General features: G+C 36.9%; 1 protein-coding gene across 2 annotated transcripts in view; it reads left to right on the top strand.

Annotated features, from left to right (window-relative positions):
* The window catches only part of ANO5 (anoctamin 5), a 97,108-nt gene that overhangs the window by 10,048 nt on the left and 67,912 nt on the right, over window positions 1-19,148 (top strand). For both annotated transcript variants that reach the window (XR_011251648.1, XM_069565017.1), the window contains exons 2-5: window positions 329-372; window positions 4,162-4,209; window positions 15,591-15,632; window positions 18,494-18,607. Coding sequence is in view for 1 of the 2 variants with exons in the window: in XM_069565017.1 (XP_069421118.1) it covers window positions 329-372; window positions 4,162-4,209; window positions 15,591-15,632; window positions 18,494-18,607 (248 nt within the window). In the remaining variant the exon portion in view is untranslated. The remainder of the gene's footprint in view (window positions 1-328; window positions 373-4,161; window positions 4,210-15,590; window positions 15,633-18,493; window positions 18,608-19,148) is intronic.

The raw sequence follows: 19,148 nt of genomic DNA, 5'->3' as shown, positions 1-19,148 counted from the left end.
AACTTTTTTTTTTTTAAATCTCAGGACCCATTTATACTTTTAATACTTATTAGGAACTTCGAGGAGCTTTTGTTTATGAGTTAACTTTATTGCTCAGCCGAGGATATTCACTTCTGTCACTTCTATTCAGCATAGTACTAGAAGTTCTAGCCAGACCAGTTAGGCAGGAAAAGGAATAAAAGACATCTAATTGGAAAGGAAGAATTAAAATTGTTTCTGTTCACAGATAATATGATCTTTTAAATTTTGAATTCTCCCTATCCAGAGTTTTAACATATTGTGATCAGTTGGCCATTTTAACATGACTTTTTTTTGTTGTTTAATTTAGACAGACAATTCAGTAGAGAAGACCGTTATTCCAAAGCAAATGAGGTAAGTTAAATATATGTGTTAGCTCCTTGTAAGTCAGAACAAAAATTGAGGCAAGGTTAGATATGTGCTTCATATGAATACTTGGGTCTTTGCACTTTGGTTATTTATTCATGCTACTTTCTTCATGTTTTGTCCTCCAACCTATTACTTTTTAAGTAGAGCAAATACCATATTTCACGTAACCTTAATACTGACTCTTTCTGGGTGTTATAGGAGAGAAAACATAAGTTTGGATTTGTTTTGAGGCTTTCTGTGATGTAAACTCAGATATGCTGAGACTTGATATGCAAGATAATAGTATTTAGCTTAACCCACTGCTTGATAACGCAAGGAATAATATTTAATGGCTTTTCTTGTCAGAGTTAGCAGTGTCTGATTAGTGCCTTTTTACTGAGGTGTAATTGACATATAATCTGATATTAATTTCTGGTGTGCAGCGTAATGATTCATATTTGTTCATGCTGCCAAATGTCATCACAAGAAGTCTGATTACCATGCATCATCATACAGAGTCACAGATATTTTTTCTTGTGATGATAGCATTAAGATTTATTCTCTTTTAGCAAATGTGCAATACAGTACCATTGACTGCAGTCACTGTATCATGTATTACATCCCCATGACTTACTTGTAACTGACTGTTTATACCTCCTGACACCTTTCAAGCTTTTGCCTGTCTCCAACCGCCTCTTTTCTGGCAACCACCCATCTGTTCTGCATGTCTGTAAGTTGTGTTCCATTTTGTTTGTGTGTTTTATTTTCTAGCCTCCTCGTGGTAGTGAAATCATACAGGATTTGTCTTTCTCTGTCTGATTTATTTCACTTAGCATAATACCCTCAAGTTCCGTTGATGTAGCAATTGGCAAAATTTTATTTTTCTTATGGCTAAGAAATACTCCATTGTGTGTGTGTCCATATTATTTATTAACTTTTCCATTCATAGGTACTTCAGGTAGTTTGCATATGTTGGCTATTGTAAATAATGTTGCAGTGACCTTTGGGGGTTCATGTATCTTTTCAAATTAGTATTTTCTTATTCGTTGGATAAATAACCAAAAGTGGGATTTCCAGACCCTGTGGTAGTTCTGTTTTTGATTTTTTGAAGAATCTCCATACTGTTTCCGATAGTATCTGTACCAATTTATATTCCCATCAGCAGTGCATAGGGGTTCTCTTTTCTCCATATTCTTGCCAACACTGTTATTCCTTATGTTTTTGATAGTAGCCATTCTTACAAGAGTAAGGAGATATCTCACAGTGATTTTGATTTGCATTTCTCTGATGACTAGTGATGCTGAACATCTTTTCATGTGCCTGTTGGCCATCTGTATTTCTTTGGGAAAATGTTTATTCAGATCTTCTGCCCATTTTTTCAATTGGATTGTTTGGCTTTTTTGCTATTGAGTTGTATGGGTTTTATATATATATGTATATATATTTTGGTGTTGACCTCTTATCAGGTGTATGATTTGCAAATATTCTCCCATTTGGTAGGTTGCCTTCTCACTTTGTTAATGATTTCCTTTGCTATGCAGAAACTTTTTAGTTTGGTGTAATCCTACCGGTTTATTTTTGTTTTTACTGCATTTGGTTTTAGAGTCAGATGCAAAAAATTATCTCTGAGACTGATGTCAAGGAGCTTACCACCTATATTTTTTTCCTGGGTTTTATGATTTAAGATCTTACACTCAATTCTTTCATGCATTTTTAATTTTTTTCTGTATGGTGTGAGATAGTGGTCTAGTTGCATTATTTTGCATGTGACTAACCAGTGTCCCTAACACTCCTTAGGGAAGAAGACACTATCCTTACCCCATTGTATTTTATTGGCTCCTTTGTTATAAATTAATTGATCATATATAATAGGTTTATTTTGGGGCTCTCTGTTCTGTTCATCTATGTTTCAGTGTTTATATCAATACTATTATGTTTCGATTACTATATATTTATAATATAGTTGGAAATCAGAAGGTATGATGCCTCTAAATTTGTTCTTCTTTTTTAAGATTGGTTGGGTTATTCAGGGTCTTTTGTGAGTTTAGGCAAATTTTAGGATTGTTTATTCAGTTCTGTGAAAAATACCATTGGAATTATGGTTGATTGAATTAATCTTGGATTGCTTTGTCTGATATAGACACTTTAACAATAGTAAGCTTTCAATCCATGAGCACAGACAGCTTTCTACTTATGTGTATCTTCAGTGTCTTTCAGCAATGTGTTCTGGATCTTTCACTTACTTGGTTAAATTTATTCTTAAGTATTTTATTCTTTTTGATGCAATTGTAAATGGGATTGTTTTCTTAATTTCTCTTTATGACAACTCTTTACTAGTGTGTATGGAAGTGCAACTGATTTTTGTGTATTTTTATACCCTACAGGTTTACTAAATTTAATAATGAATTCTACAGTTTTTGGGGGACAGTCTTCAGGTTTTTGGTTATATTAACTCAGGCCATCAGCATGAGTTAATATAAATAGTGACAGTTTTACTTTTCCTTTTAAATGTAGTAGGCCTTTTATTTACTCTTCTTGCTTAATTGATCAGGCTAGGACTTGCAATATTATGTTAACTAAAAGTGTCAAGAATGAGCATCTTATTATTGTTCCTGATCTTATAGAAAAAGGTGAAAGCTTTTCTTTTGAGCATGATGTTTGCTGTGGGTGTGTCATATATAGCCTTTCTTATGGTGATATATAACTTAGTAATTAATCAAAAACTTCTCAACAAACAAAATTCCAGGACCAGATGGCTTCACTGGAGAACTCTACCAAACATTCAAAGAAAATTTAGTATCTATCATTCTCAAGCTCTTCCAAAATATTGAGGAAAAGGAAACACTTCCAAATTCATTTTATGAGGCCAGAACTATGCTGATACAAAAACCAGACAAGGACACCACAAAAAAAGAAAATTACAGGCTAATGTACCTCTTGAACACATATACAAATATCCTTAACAAAATATTAGCAAGAAGAATTAAAAAATGCATTAAAAGGATCATATGCCATGGTCAAGTGAAAATTTATTCCAGAGATGTAAGGATGGTTCAATACATGCTAATCAGTCAGCATAATACATCACAGTGACAAAATGAAAGACAAAAATCATATGATCACATCAAAGATAAAAAGAATATGATACCAAAAACCATTTGACAAAATTCAACATCCATTTATGATAAAAACTCTTCATAAAAGTAGGTAAAGATCAGAACAGAAATAAGTGACATAGAGACTAAAAAGATAATAGAAAAGATCAATGGAATTAAGACCTGATATTTGAAAAGATAAATACAATTTACAAGCTTTCAGTTTCAACTAAGAAAACAAGAGAACCTAAATAAAATCAGAATTAAAAGAAGAAAAGTCGTATCCATGCTGTGCTTAGTTGCTCTGCTGCTGCTGCTGCTGCTAAGTCACTTCAGTCGTGTCCGATTCTGTGCGATCCCACAGGCGGCAGCCCACCAGGCTCCCCTGTCCCTGGGATTCTCTAGGCAAGAATACTGGAGTGGGTAGCCATGCCCTCCTCCAGGGGAGCTTCCCAACCCAGGGATCAGACCCACATCTCTTATGTATCCTGCGTTGTCAGGTGGGTTCTTTACCATTAGCGCCGCCTGGGAAACCCCATGTACATACAGAATTTTGCATCCGATTTGATGTGTTTCATAGCTCCCCTGAATTGTAGGTTTAGATTTTGCATAGAGAATCTAGAGTTTTTGTTGTTGACAGTTGTATGCTTTCCATTGCCTTATTATTAACAGTGCTGTGTCTTCTCCATGGTGCTATTAGGACCTGAGAAGCAGCGAGTCCAGTTTACTCATCTGTCAAGAACCACGGGTAAGCAGCCATCAGTAGCACACTTTCTTGCATAGACATGATGGGTTATCTTTGTATAATCAGGAGTTATGACTGTTACTTAGTTCACAATTATTTTTCAAGTTCTTATATATGATGTTTGTTACTTTATTTGCAAACAATCCATTGCTTGTGGGGAAAAAGGTGTCATAAGGCACATTAGTTAGAATGGTACATAAAGCATAGCACTTTGCCTGCATTTTACTTTCTCAGTTTTAGAGATGAGAAAATGAAGAGTGTGAGATGTTTAATAATTTGACCAAAATTAAGGGGGCATATCCTGGACTAGATTAGAACTCAGGTTTCGAGGTCTAATTTAGTATTCTTTCTCCATACACCTCTCGTCTTACCTGTAGGTACACACCTAAGACTAATCATGAAGAAGTACAATTTATTTAGCATATTTGAATGCCAATTAAGAGGTAAATAAAGGCATTCAAAATTTTATATTAGTTGCTTAGTAACTAAAAGATACCATTTGGGAAGATGGGGAAACAGAGTTATTTTCTTACTGACAATTTTGATATAAATGTTTTCCTTTTCACCAGCATACTGATCTTTATGTTCCAGAATGAAGGTTGTGTGGTTGATCAAAATAAAATACTGGCGATTTTATTTTTTTTAATTTTTAATTTATTTTAATTTATGTTTATTTTTTGACCATGTTAAACACTTACCTGATTGCCAAGTTGAAAACCATAGATCAAATAATGTGAAGTGGAGCCTAAAGCTTATGCAACCAAGTACTGCATCTCGGACTCTTTTGTTGACCATGATGGCTACTCCATTTCTTCTGAGGGATTCCTGCCCGCAGTAGTAGATAAAATGGTCATCTGAGTTAAATTCACCCATTCCAGTCCACCTTAGTTCGCTGATTCCTAGAATGTCGACGTTCACCCTTGCCATCTCTTGTTTGACCACTTCCAATTTGCCTCGATTCATGGACCTGACATTCCAGGTTCCTATGCAATATTGCTCTTTACAGCATTGGATCTTGCTTCTATTACCAGTCACATCCACAGCTGGGTATTGTTTTTGCTTTGGCTCTATCCCTTCATTCTTTCTGGAGTTATTTCTCCACTGATCTCCAGTAGCATATTGGGCACCTACTGACCTGGGGAGTTCCTCTTTCAGTATCCTATCATTTTGCCTTTTCATACTGTTCATGGGGTTCTCATGGCAAGAATACTGAAGTGGCTTGCCATTCTCTTCTCCAGTGGACCACGCCCTATCAGACCTCTCCACCATGACCCGCCCATCTTGGGTTGCCCCGCAGGCATGGCTTGGTTTCATTGAGTTAGACAAGGCTGTGGTCCTAGTGTGATTAGATTGACTAGTTTTCTGTGAGTATGGTTTCAGTGTGTCTGCCCTCTGATGCCCTCTTGCAACACCTACCATCTTACTTGGGTTTCTCTTACCTTGGGCGTGGGGTATCTCTTCATGGCTGCTCCAGCAAAGCACAGCTGCTGCTCCTTACCTTGGACAAGGGGTATCTCCTTACCGCCACCATTCCTGACCTTCAACGTGGCATAGCTCCTCTAGGCCCTCCTGCGGCTGCGCAGCCACCACTCCTCAGGACGCTCCTCCCAGCCACCGGTCTTGCCCTCAGGCGTGGGTGGCTCCTCCCAGCTGCCACCCATGGCCTTGGGCTCTGGGAGGCTCCTCAGGGTCACCGCCCCTGGCCTCAGGTGCGAGGTGGCTTCTCTTGGCCGCCCCTGACCTCAGATGCAGGGTGTCTCTCCTGGCCTGACCTCACATGCAGGATAGCTCCTCTCGGCCGCCGCCCCTGACCTCGGATGCGAGGTGTCTCTCTCTACCTGGCCGCCGCCCCTGAACTCGGACGCGAGGTAACTCCTCCCGGCTGCCACTGACCTAGGACACAAGATAGCTCCTCTCGGCCGTTCCTGCACCATCACAGCCTGGCACTCTAGGCCGCTGCCCCTGACCACTGAGGTGGGGTAGCTCTTCTCGGACGCGCTTAGTGCGCCGGCTCTCGTAGCCGCCTGCGCTTAGTGATTATACAGTGGAAGTGAGAAATAGATTTAAGGGCCTAGATCAGATAGATAGAGTGCCTGATGAACTATGGAATGAGGTTCGTGACATTGTACAGGAGACAGGGATCAAGTCCATCCCCATGAAAAGAAATGCAAAAAAGCAAAATGGCTGTCTGGGGAGGCCTTATAAATAGCTGTGAAAAGAAGAGAGGCGAAAAGCAAAGGAGGAGAGGAAAGATATAAGCGTCTGAATGCAGAGTTCCAAAGAATAGCAAGAAGAGATAAGAAAGGCTTCTTCAGCGATCAATGCAAAGAAATAGAGGAAAACAACAGAATGGGAAAGACTAGAGATCTCTTCAAGAAAATTAGAGATACCAAAGGAACATTTCATGGAAAGATGAGCTCGATAAAGGACAGAGATGGTATGGACCTAACAGAAACAGAAGATATTAAGAAAAGGTAGCAAGAATACACAGAAGAACTATACAAAAAATATCTTCATGACCCAGATAATCATGATGATGTGATCGCTAATCTAGAGCCAGACATCTTGGAATGTGAAGTCAGGTGGGCCTTAGAAAGCATCACTACGAACAAAGCTAGTGGAGGTGATGGAATTCCGTTGAGCTGTTTCAAAACCTGAAAGATGATGCTGTGAGAGTGCTGAACTCAATATGCCAGCAAGTTTGGAAAACTCAGCAGTGGCCACAGGACTGGAAAAGGTCAGTTTTCATTCCAATTCCAAAGAAAGGAAATGCAAAAGAATGCTCAAACTACTGCACAATTGCACTCATCTCACATGCTAGTAAAGTAATGCTCAAAATTCTCCAAGCCAGGCTTCAGCAATACGTGAACTGTGAACTCGCTGATGTTCAAGCTGGTTTTAGAAAAGGCAGAGGAACCAGAGATCAAACTGCCAATATCTGCTGGATCATGGAAAAAGCAAGAGAGTTCCAGAAAAACATCTTTGTCTGCTTTATTGACTATGCCAAAAGCCTTTGACTGTGTGGATCACAATAAACTGGAAAATTCTGAAATAGATGGGAATACCAGACCACCTGACCTGCCTCTTGAGAAATCTGTATGCAGGTCAGAAAGCAACAGTTAGAACTGGACATGGAACAACAGATTGGTTCCAAATAGGAAAAGGAGTATGTCAAGGCTGTATATTGTCACTCTGCTTATTTAACTTCTATGCAGAGTACATCATGAGAAATGCTGCACTGGAAGAAACACAAGCTGGAATCAAGATTGCCAGGAGAAATTTCAATAACCTCAGATATGCAGATGACACCACCCTTATGGCAGAAAGTGAAGAGGAGCTAAAAAGCCTCTTGATGAAAGTGAAAGAGGAGAGTGAAAAAGTTGGCTTAAAGCCCAACATTCAGAAAACGAAGATCATGGCATCTGGTCCCATCACTTCATGGGAAATAGATGGGGAAACAGTGGAAACAGTTCAGACTTTATTTTGGGGGGCTCCCAAATCACTGCAGATGGTGACTTCAGCCATGAAATTGAAAGACGCTTACTCCTTGGAAGAAAAGTTATGACCACAGCTGAGCAATGACCAGGCTACCCCTGGGTCCCAGACTGGTCCAGGATTAGGCCAGAGAGGACTGGAAATGGGACAAGGAACAAGGAAGGAATTTAAAAAAAAAAAAAAAAAGAAAAGAAAAGTTATGACCCACCTAGATAGTATATTCAAAAGCAGAGACATCACTTTGCAAACTAAGGTCCATCTAGTCAAGGCTGTGGTTTTTCCTGTGGTCATGTATGGATGTGAAAGTTGGACTGTGAAGAAGGCTGAGCGCCGAAGAATTGGTGCTTTTGAACTGTGGTGTTGGAGAAGACTCTTGAGAGTCCCTTGGACTGCAAGGAGATCCAACCAGTCCATTCGGAAGGAGATCAACCCTGGGATTACTTTGGAAGGAATGATGCTAAAGCTGAAGCTCCAGTACTTTGGCCACCTCATGAGAAGAGTTGACTCATTGAAAGAGACTCTGAAGCTGGGAGGGATTGGGGGCAGGAGGAGAAGGGGACGACCGAGGATGAGATGGCTGGATGGCATCACTGACTCAATGGACGTGAGTCTAAGTGAACTCTGGGAGATGGTGATTCTAGGGAGGCCTGGTGTGCTGTGATTCATGGGGTCGGAAAGAGTCGGACACGACTGAGCGACTGAACTGAACTGAACTGAAAGCTTATGCTCTTTTGGTGTCACTTTTTAAGAAGAATAATAGGACAATAATTTACTTTAAAATCTTTACAAAAATGTTTGACTGTGAGAACGAACACATTGCTAGAATTCTTCCTAAATGCTTGAAGGCACTGATGTAAGAGGCACTGAAACTTTGACTTCATTACTTGAGTGTAAATCCATCTCCATTTGAAACTATGAATCAAAGCATTTCAAAGAGAATTTCTTATTTTTTCCTTTTAAGGCTTCTCTAGTCAGCATTGTTATTTAATCTGTCCTTCCAGAGCACCCAGCGCACCCTTTACTTGTCTGTGTGTCCATGTCTAAATACGTATGTGTATTTGCATTTCTCCTTCTTCTTACACTAAAGACAGCATACTCTATGCATTGATCCGTTCCTTGGTTTTCACTGAAAAACATCCTGGAGTTCCCTCTGTATTGCATATCGATTTTACTTTCATTTGCTAGTATGTGACATAGTATCATCCAGTCTTTTACTGATGGACCTTTCGGTTGTTTTTAATCTTGGAAATCTTTTCTTTTTTTCAGTCTTTAACCCTTGGGAATCAGGCTTATATTTTGGCCAAGTGTATCTTTCTAAATACTACTTAACCATCAAAAATAAAGGCATATGTAATTTTACCATATACTACCAAATTTCCCTCTGTTTTGCATTTCTAAGAAATATACAAGTATTCTCTTTGTCCAGAGCCTTACTAACAGTGTTTAGATGTTTGTCTGTCTGTTAGAGAGGTATAGATAGTGGAGCTTTTTCATTTACTACTGTATCCTAGGATAATTTAAACTTTCATACCTCTCAATATGTGTGAGACATTTATCTTTTTTCTGCATTCATGGTCATTTTCATTTATTTTGCTAGATCATTCTGTTTATATTCCTTGTCTGTTTTCCTGTCAAGCTGTTAGGTTTTCTTTTTTTTTCCTTGATTATTTTGGGAAAACTGTTCACATATTTATTATCACCCCCTTGCCCATGAGGGAAATTGAGAGGGGACAATTGTTAGAACCCAGGAGACAGTCAGTGAACTTCAGTGGAGGGAGGGTTAGAGCTCTCCTGAATCCAGCCTCAGAAAGGAATTTATACTCTCCTCCCTCCCTTCCAGTCATCTGTAGGAAGCCAGAGATGAGAGGAACTCTTTGATATCTATATCCAGTCACCCTCCCAAGGGAAAAACAAGCAGGGTACCAAAGGATAGAAAAGGGATCTGCTGAGACAAGCCGAAGATATTAGCTGCATATCATTGGATGTATTTCCCCTTTGGGGAAAAAAAATGTAATCCAACCATTATTATGCTATAATTTACCAACTAATGATTCTACAACTTCGGAAGAATTCACACAATTTAACCTTTTATTTTAAGGTTAAAGTAGAAGACCTGCTGGAAGAGGGCATGGCAACCCGCTCCAGTATTCTTGCCTGGAAAGTCCCCATGGACAGAGGAGCCTGGTGGGTTACGGTCCATGGGGTCACAAAGAGTCAGACATGATGAGCCTCTAAGCACAGCACAACGCAATCAACAGTGGATTTGATTGAGTACCTAAGTGTTCTTAAAAGTGTTACTTGCTCAGTTGTGTCCAACTCAGCAACCCCATGAACTGTAGCCTCTATTCATAGAATTCTTCAGGCAAGAATACTGGAATGGGCAGTCCCTTCTCCAGGGGATCTTCCCGACCCAGAGATTGAACCCAGATTTCCTGCATTGCAAGCAGATTCTTTACTGTCTAAGCCACCAGGGAAGCCCTCTCAGCCACCAGGAAGTCATCAGTACCTAAATGGCTTGCTGAATAGCTAGATTAGAAGGATGCTAAAACCATTAAATGAGATACAGAAAAATGAAGATTATACCTAAAAGAACCTGTCTTAGAGTGAATGCCATTTGTGTTTAAGGGGAATAATTTGAAAAGCTATTAGAGTTTAAAGGAGGAGGAATGGGTATTAGAAAGCACACTAGAGGCATGCCTTAATAACAACTAACATGCTGTTAATGGTTTTAAGGGGGTGTCGATTTTACTCACCTCAGGGACAATTGTTCAAATATTTTATGACATGTATGGCATAGATGCAAACCATCCAGAATGTCTATTTGAATAAATGAACCAGAAGCAATTAGCATGAATATAGTTTAGTATTTATAATTGGTCCATGTATCTACTTAGATAGGATTGCTCTAGGACTCAAGACATTTGATTCCATCTCCTGGGGATCTTATTCAGTTTCATGGTTTTAATTACCATTGATATGTTGCCACACTCAATTTGAACTTTCTAGTATAGACATCTCTCCTGACATTCAGCCTTAAATATACCAGTCTTTCCCCACCATAGGCATTTGAATGTCTAAAGTGAAGTGAAGTCGCTGTCCGACTCTTTGTGACCCCATGGACTGTAGCCTACCGGACTCCTCAGTCCATGGGATTTCCCAGGCAAGAACACTGTCTAAAGACATTCCAATATTTATGAGTCTAAAATGTAATTTTTTTCCCCAGACAAGAAGCTGCTCAAGTGAAATCTTTCATATCTCAACTACGCACAATCTATTCTTCTAGCTGTTCAAGTTAAAAATTATCATCACTATTGTTTATATATTACATACAATAAAATGCATTTTAGGTGTACAGTTTGACAAATTTTAACAAATCACAGCAGTCAAGGTATAAATTTCCATTACCTCAGGAAAAAAGCTTCCTTTTTTCTGTTTTACCTCTGCCCTCGGCAAGCTCTGATTAAAAAATTTTTTTTTTTTCTAAAGTGATATGTCAGCAGAATCATACTGTATATACTATATTTTATGTCTGGCTCCTGGACTTTTTGTTCAGCACAATGTTGCTGGAACTCACCCAGAATCCCATGTGATACTGATAAATTGAATCTTGTTGAATATCTCCATAATTTTTTGATTTCTTTTGTTTTATTGCTAAGTAGTATTCCATTGTATGGATATAGCAGAATTTGTTTATCCATTCACCAGTTTGATGGATATTTGAATTGTTTTCAGCTTTATAAATAAAACTGTTAGGAATATTCATGTAAGAGGTGTTTGTATAGACATATATTTTCATTTCTTTGCATTAATTTTCTAGGAGAAATTGTCTGGGTCATATGGAAAGAGTATGTGTAACTTTATATGAAATTGCAAAAATGTTTTTAAAAGGGGCTGTGTATTTTTCATTCCCACCAGTAATGCATGAGAGTTCTGGTTGCTCTGCGTGCTCCCCAGCACTTGATACTATCAGCTTTTTAATTTTAGTGGTTGAGTGAATGATACCTCATGGTTTCAGTTCTCGTTTCCGTGATGAATGATAATGTTACACATTTTTTCATGGGCTTATTGACCATTCATACATCTTCTGTTAATTATATGTTCAAATCTTTTCTGTATTTTAGAAACTGGATTATCTTTTACTGACTTTTAAAAAGTTTGAAGACAAGACCTTTGTCAGTTTTGTGTATTCCAAACATCTCCCAATCTGTGACTTTCCTTTTTTTTTTTAACTTAACACTGCTTTTTAAAAAAACAAATTTTCAAAGTTTCAAAGTTCACATTCTCATTCTTTTTTTCTAATGAACCATGCTTTTTGTGCTCTAAGAAATATTTGTCTGTACCAGAGTAGAGGAGATTTTCTCAGATTTTCTACAGTTTTATACTTTTAACTCTTACCTTTGGTTTGGGATTCATTTTGAGTTAACTTTTGTAGATGATTTGTGGTGAGAATTAAATTTATTTGCTTTTTACTATGCATATGTAGCACATGTTATCATTTCCTCATAGAATCTTTGTGGAACCTGACCATGTAGGTGTGAGTTTATTTCTAAACTCTGCTTTGCCCCATCATATGTCTATTCTTACGATAATATTGCACTGTCTTGATTACTCTCAGTTCAGTTCAGTTGCTCAGTTGTGTCTGACTCTTTGCAACACCATGAACTGCAGCATGCCAGGACCCCTGTCCATTACCAACTCCCAGAGTTTACCCAAACTCATGTCCATTGAGTTGGTGATGTCATCCAACCATCTCATCCTCTGTCCTCCCCTTCTCCTCCTGCCCTCAATCTTTCCCAGCATGAGGGTCTTTTCCAGTGAGTCAGCTCTTCGCATCAGGTGGCCAAAGTATTGGAGCTTCAGCTTCCACATTAGTCCTTCCAATGAACACCAGGACTTATCTCCTTTAGGATGGACTGGTTGGATCTCCTTGCAGTCCAAGGGACTGTCAAGAGTCTTCTCCAACACCATAGTTCAAAAGCATCAATTATTTGGTGCTCAGCTTTCTTGATAGTCCAGCTCTCACATACATACATGACTACTGGAAAAACCATAGCGTTGGCTAGAAGAACCTTTGTTGGCAAAGGTTCTACTTCTACTTTGCTTTCACTTTATAGTAAAAGTATGAAAATCAGATTATTTCCAATTTATTCTTCTTTATCAAAATTGTTTGGCTATTCTAGAATCTAGATTTTTCATATAAATTTTACAATCAGCTTGACAAGTCTAAAAAAATTATTATTGGTGTTTTGATTGGTATTGCTTAGAATCTGTAGATTAATTTCAGGAGAATTTACATCTTAACGATATTGATCATTTTCAGTACATGAACATAATATATATCTCTGTTTTGATATGTTTTAGTATATATCAGCAATATTTTCATTTTTAGTGTGCAAGTATTATACATATTGGACTTCCCTGATGGCTCAGAGGGTAAAGTGTCTCTGCAATGCAGGAGACCCGGGTTCGATTCCTGGGTCGGGAAGATCCCCTGGAGAAGGAAATGGCAACCCACTCCAGTACTATTGCCTGGAAAATCACATGGATGGAGGAGCCTGGTAGGCTACAGTCCATGGGGTCCCAAAGAGTCAGACATGACTGAGCAACTTCACTTTCACTTTCATTATACATATATGTTAAATCTGCCCATAGATGCTTCAAATTTTTGATCCTCACGTAAATATATCTTTTTTTCATTTCCAACTGGACGTTGCTCTATTTCTCTCTCTCTTATCTCTTATCTTGGATTTTAAAAATATACAGATTTAAAACACCTGGCATAATAATTCAAAAGTTAGGACTTAAGATGTTCAAGTTATGTGTAATGAAAGAAAGATGTTATTGCCAACTTCTGTGTAGCACCAGTAATAAAAGTTTTCAACTCTGTTTATAGAGAAGAGGCTCTAACATATCTTTTTACAAATAAGTTAGACTAAATTTAATGAATTAGAAAGACACAGACAAGTTATGCTTATGGTGTTTATAATAATGTGAAAACTAATTTTAATATCATGGCAATATTATTAAAAAGGCAAGAAAAATGTGTGCATTAAATGTAGCCACTTACTATATTAAAAAATTCAGTGCTTAGACAAAACTAGAAGTAAATACACCAAATGGTTACAAAGTAGCAAAGAAATAGGAATGATTTTAAAAATACATTTTTAGTAGGTTTAGTGTTACCATTTTATAATGAAAAGTGAACATATTCAGCACATGATGGAAATATATAGTAAAGTTATTAATTCTAAATTTTTAGTCTATGGAATGTTAATTGTATCATTTTGTAATCAAGTCCTTTAGTGATCTTCATTTAATATATTTAAAATGTTAAGTCAGTACTTTTTCAGGACCAACTGTTGATACTGAGCTCACTGATTTTTATATTGTGAGGATATCGTGTATTAGAAAGGCTGCAGAGTAACCTGACAGTAGATGTATTTATCGCAGAAGGCTTTTTACCAGTCATTTAGGTAAATTTTTATACCTTGCATTCTCAACATTCTTAATGTGGTAGTACTAGTTAAACCATGACTCCAGGGCCAACTTATTCTTTAGGCCTGCGAGGCACAAAATACTTTTTGGAGCCCATGGAAATGTTTTAATTTTAATATATTTTAAAATCAGAGTAAAAAAAGTATAATCATATATATTATTTTTTATTGAAAATTTTAATAGAAAAGGGACCCATGAAAGTCATAATATGGTCCTATATGGCATCTTACAGTATGAGTGTTTCATTTCCCTTAACAATTTTGTGATGACTTCTGGTGAAACATCTGAGAAAAGCAGTAACTTGTGGATCTCATGAGAGATCCCAAGAAAATTAAAATGCTAAGTTGAAATATTTCAGCCCAATGCAAAATAATATGCTTTATACAGGGACCTACATCCATCATGTATCTGTCTTTTTTTTTAAGTAACGGCAGTCATCTATACATAGTAGGCTCTTCAGTTTACAGAGCTGAGACTTTCCCAGATTAGTCCCCAGTTGCTGGGTCTCTCTAGCATATTCCAGAAAGACAACAGTTTAAACAAAACTTTGCACGGCAAGAACTGACATTCTTTATTGATAATTTAATTAGATAATTTATAATTTCATTTTACTGTGAAATATAGTATTTGCCTTTTTGTGCCACAGGTTGTTTTCCTTCCAAATATCATTGATTATCCCAGATGTTTTTTAGTGAATTGCTTTGGTATTCTAAAAATAATGGTAACTGAAGATTTAAGACAGCTCAGCATTTAAGTAATTAAGTGACTTTTTTCCCCCAGCATTCTGATAGTGAAATATTTTATTTGTAACAAAAGATTGTTAATCTTTTAGATCTGATTAAAGCTTGGAACCTCTTTCTAAAAAAAAGTAATTACACACACACTTATACGGTGATGGTAATTTCACTATTTTTTTCAGTAATGAAATATTTTACACTATTGGGTGAGCTTTTCATACCATACATGGTCCCAGAATAACTGTAATAATTTTGCTTTCTTTGGCTGATGTATATAGGCATACATAACAGAATTTCTACTACATCTATTTTACTTGACATTTCCATTCTCATGTTTTCCTTCATTATTTTTTCTGTTCTTTCTTTCTTAATCCAGGTCCACAGATGAGTTTGTTTAAAGTTACTGTAAAAAGATTTAGGGAAATTTACTTGAAAGTCCCCTATTTTTCTTTCATTTATTCGGTATTGTCTTCTTCCTATTTTTGTTCTTCTTTTCTTCTTACTGTCTTCTCCCACCTTCCAGATCTTAAGTATTACACATACGCATGCATATTCACACGAGCGATCATACTGGGGTTGGTTTGTCTGCATGTCTGTTTTGAGGGAAATCTTTAATTCTGGGCAGGATTTGCTAACATTCTATTGATTGCTTCACAGTCTGCCAAGCGATACAATTTGTTCCTGAGGCGGCGTCTTCTGGTAACCAGTGTGGAATGATAACTGCCTGTGCTTTGGATGACTACATTGCTAGCCTGAGTCATTTTTGTTGTAATGAATGCTATTAATTTGAGGGACTTTGTCATTGGTTCCTATTCCCCAGGCAACTGAGATTTTAGAATGGTGATTCATAATCTTTTTGGGGTCTGATTTAAGCTTTGGAACCTCTTCCTTAAAAAAAAAATGCAATTGCAAACACACAAATACATGCACGTACACTTACACATTTTGAATTTACATACAGTTTCAGAAGTTTATGAATTCCCATGAAGAATCCAAGTTTATGAACCTCAGAATAACTACCTCATTCAATAGCCACACAGATGTTCGCCTCACTATAAACAGGCATTTCCAAGAACAAATACAAATACAATCAAATATAAATAAAAAGATACACACACACTGCAAGAAAACGATCTTAGTGTCATGTTTTCTGCAAAACAAAAGAATGAGATGTTCTCACAGTTTTCAGTTACGTGTAACAAAATTATCATGTTTTTCTGCCCCAGTTGACTTCAGCCAGTTTGTGTGAACAGTGCTAAGGATGTCTGCCGCTGCTGCTACTAAGTCGCTCCAGTCGTGTCCGACTCTGTGCGACCCCATAGACGGCAGCTCACCAGGCTCCCCCGTCCCTGGGATTCTCCAGGCAAGAACACTGGAGTGGGTTTCTATTTCCTTCTCCAATGCATGAAAGTGAAAACTGAAAGTGAAGTCACTCAGTCGTGTCCAACTCTTCACTACTGCATGGACTGCAGCCCACCAGGCTCCTCCGTCCATGGGATTCTCCTCATAGCGTTTACAGGGCTACGAGTGGTTTCTCTGTATTTTAAAAATTTTTTACAGTTTATAATTAGGAAATGACATAATGATAGAAATGTGGGTTTTTCTAGGTAGCCTTTGTTTTTTAAGAGAAGGGAATTACATATGCTCATGGACAGAGGAGCCTGGCAGACTACAGTTCCTGGGGTTGCAGAGTTGGACACGACTGAGCAACTAAGCACAGCAAATTTCAACTGAACATTCAGGAAATAATTGGATTAAATAGTCTAGCTACTTTGTTTATTCCCTAATGGAAAAAAGCTCTGACTGTGGTTTTTGTTGATTTCTATATGCACATCTTCTGTCACCAGAACTTCTCTTTGTGGACCTAAATTTAGCTGTTCAAACAATATGAATTCTTACCAATATATGTCATTAAAAAAAAACAAGAAAACTCTACCAGACAAAATATGACTGACCCAGACTTAGAGCAAAGAGATTATTTTTCCCTCTAATTTTTTGCTTTGATTGTATTTCATCTAATTAGTATTATTTTCCCTTCCCCAGTTTGGTAATTTCATAAAATATGCTAATCCTGTGACAACTTACAAGAGCTCAAATAATTTTTCATTTTGTTCACTTTTTTTAGTGATTTATAATCAAGATCTATAACATGGTAACAGTTTGAATTTTTCACTTTGTTTTTTTACTTTCTTTTATGAGGAGAGAGATGACTGTGTATCCTTTGGGGTGCAAAAAACTCAGACATAACATTTAAATGACTATATCTTGATATGTAATCTCTACACTCCTTGAATATTTTTTGTTTCTTCATTCTTTTTTCACTCATTTCCTCCTGTGCACTGGGAGCTAGTTCTTTCTGAGGCATACCAGTTATGCATTCATATAACTAAAATACAGTTATTCTGTTCATAAACCACAGATCAAACGAGATTTTTTTCTTATTATTACTTGACTGATCTACATCCAGTCCTTTTTATGGGTGATTTGCCTGGCCTGACTTGAATGAAAAACAGCATCAGTTCAGTATAGAATACCATAAAAGAAACTCATACACTGAAATAAATACCAGTTATGAAAATTAAAAACCCAGTTCCCCATTCACTAGTTAGCTCAAGCAGTTGGAAAGTTGTCTACATTATGAATTTGCATCACAGGGTTAGAGAGATCACTGATATGCACTCTATCATCTATTTACATCATTCTAGGGATTATATGTGGACTGTTGCAAATATTAACCATTACATATTACATGTAAACTTCCAAGTGGACCAAATCAGTCAAACTTAAAATCTCTTCTTTTTGAAGCTCTGATGTTTTTGTAGTTTTGAAAGGGGAGGAATTAATGAACTATACATGTGAAGGGTAAATTTGCAAATTTGACTATTTTAATGAGAGAATTGATAACACAGATTTAAACAATGGATTGATTTTGGCTCACTTAAGTAATTGATGTTGAAAAGGAGATTTGTATGTGAGTTTATTTGAATTGAAGCCAGCTAGCAAGCTAACTTGCTTTCTAATTTTTAGCTGCATCTTGATTTTATTTTAACCCTTCAAAATGTTAATTAAAAAGTATCAATTTTATGAAAACATAGTATGAGCATTAATTATGTTTTTGTTCTTGCAGTGTTGTTGTACTAATTCATGAATTAGTCTGTAATTAATTATACCCCTAGAGTAGTATGTGACCATGAATTATTTGTTGGACTAATTGTTATTTTGCTTAATGAAGTAACAAGTCTCTCTGAATATGCTTTTGGGATCAATGTATACGTGTATTCATTTTGTATTTTGGTATAATTGAAGCATTTTTATTATATGAGCATGTACTCAATATGCTTAGTTTCATCTTGAGTCTTCATTGTTTAATATGTAACTTCTTTATGAATGTGGCTTTCTAAAATAAGCATGATCTTCCATTGATGAAAGCTCTGTCTTCATCTGTCATTTTTGGAAAATGAAATTAGATGGTGACCAAATTTTAATTTAATTTCTTTCATTTTTTTGCCATCTGAAAATAAAACTGTAATTTAAAGCTGTGCCATTCATGTCTCCTGCAGTTTAAAAAAGATGAACAAAGCAAAGATTCTATCTTCTTCAGAGACGGGATTAGGAAAATTGATTTTGTGCTTTCCTATGTTGATGACATAAAGAAAGAAGCAGAACTGAAGGCGGTAAGTATTTACAAGAGAGAGAGATGGGAATAATAAAAAGAAGCACATTCCGTAATTTGACAGGGATGTTTCCACTGAAATTATTTTGTAAGAGTTAACGGCCCCAGAGTATTTCTGGAAGCAGAAACTGAGTGGAAAGACTACAAAACATGCAACCCCAAAATGCATATGTAATTTCAACTTTTTTTTTTAACATTTTGGACAGTAGCTTCTTTTTGTAGCTCACCTTTGTTCTTAAATGTGACCACCAGAATTTGAGGTGTATGTATGAATATAATATTTATCTTTTGTATTCAATATCATTTCAGCTTTCATTAATCCATTCTATCTGAAGTAGCCTTGACATTATGTTCTTTCTGAACTTACATTATCACTTTCTAAACTTACGTTATTTGTGGGGTTTTTTTCCGCTTGTTTACTGTCTCCAACACCATTAAAGTAAATTCACAAAACCAAAGACTTTGTCTTTGTTACTGTATGCTCAAATGCCTAGAGGAGTAGTTGGAGAATAGTGGATGCTTAATAAATATTGGTTGGTTGG

This window comes from Ovis canadensis, chromosome 21 (genome assembly GCF_042477335.2).
Source record: "Ovis canadensis isolate MfBH-ARS-UI-01 breed Bighorn chromosome 21, ARS-UI_OviCan_v2, whole genome shotgun sequence".
Taxonomy (NCBI): Eukaryota; Metazoa; Chordata; class Mammalia; order Artiodactyla; family Bovidae; genus Ovis; species Ovis canadensis.
The sequence above is the reverse complement of the archived record's forward strand: the minus strand, read 5'-3'. Positions and strand labels throughout refer to the sequence as shown.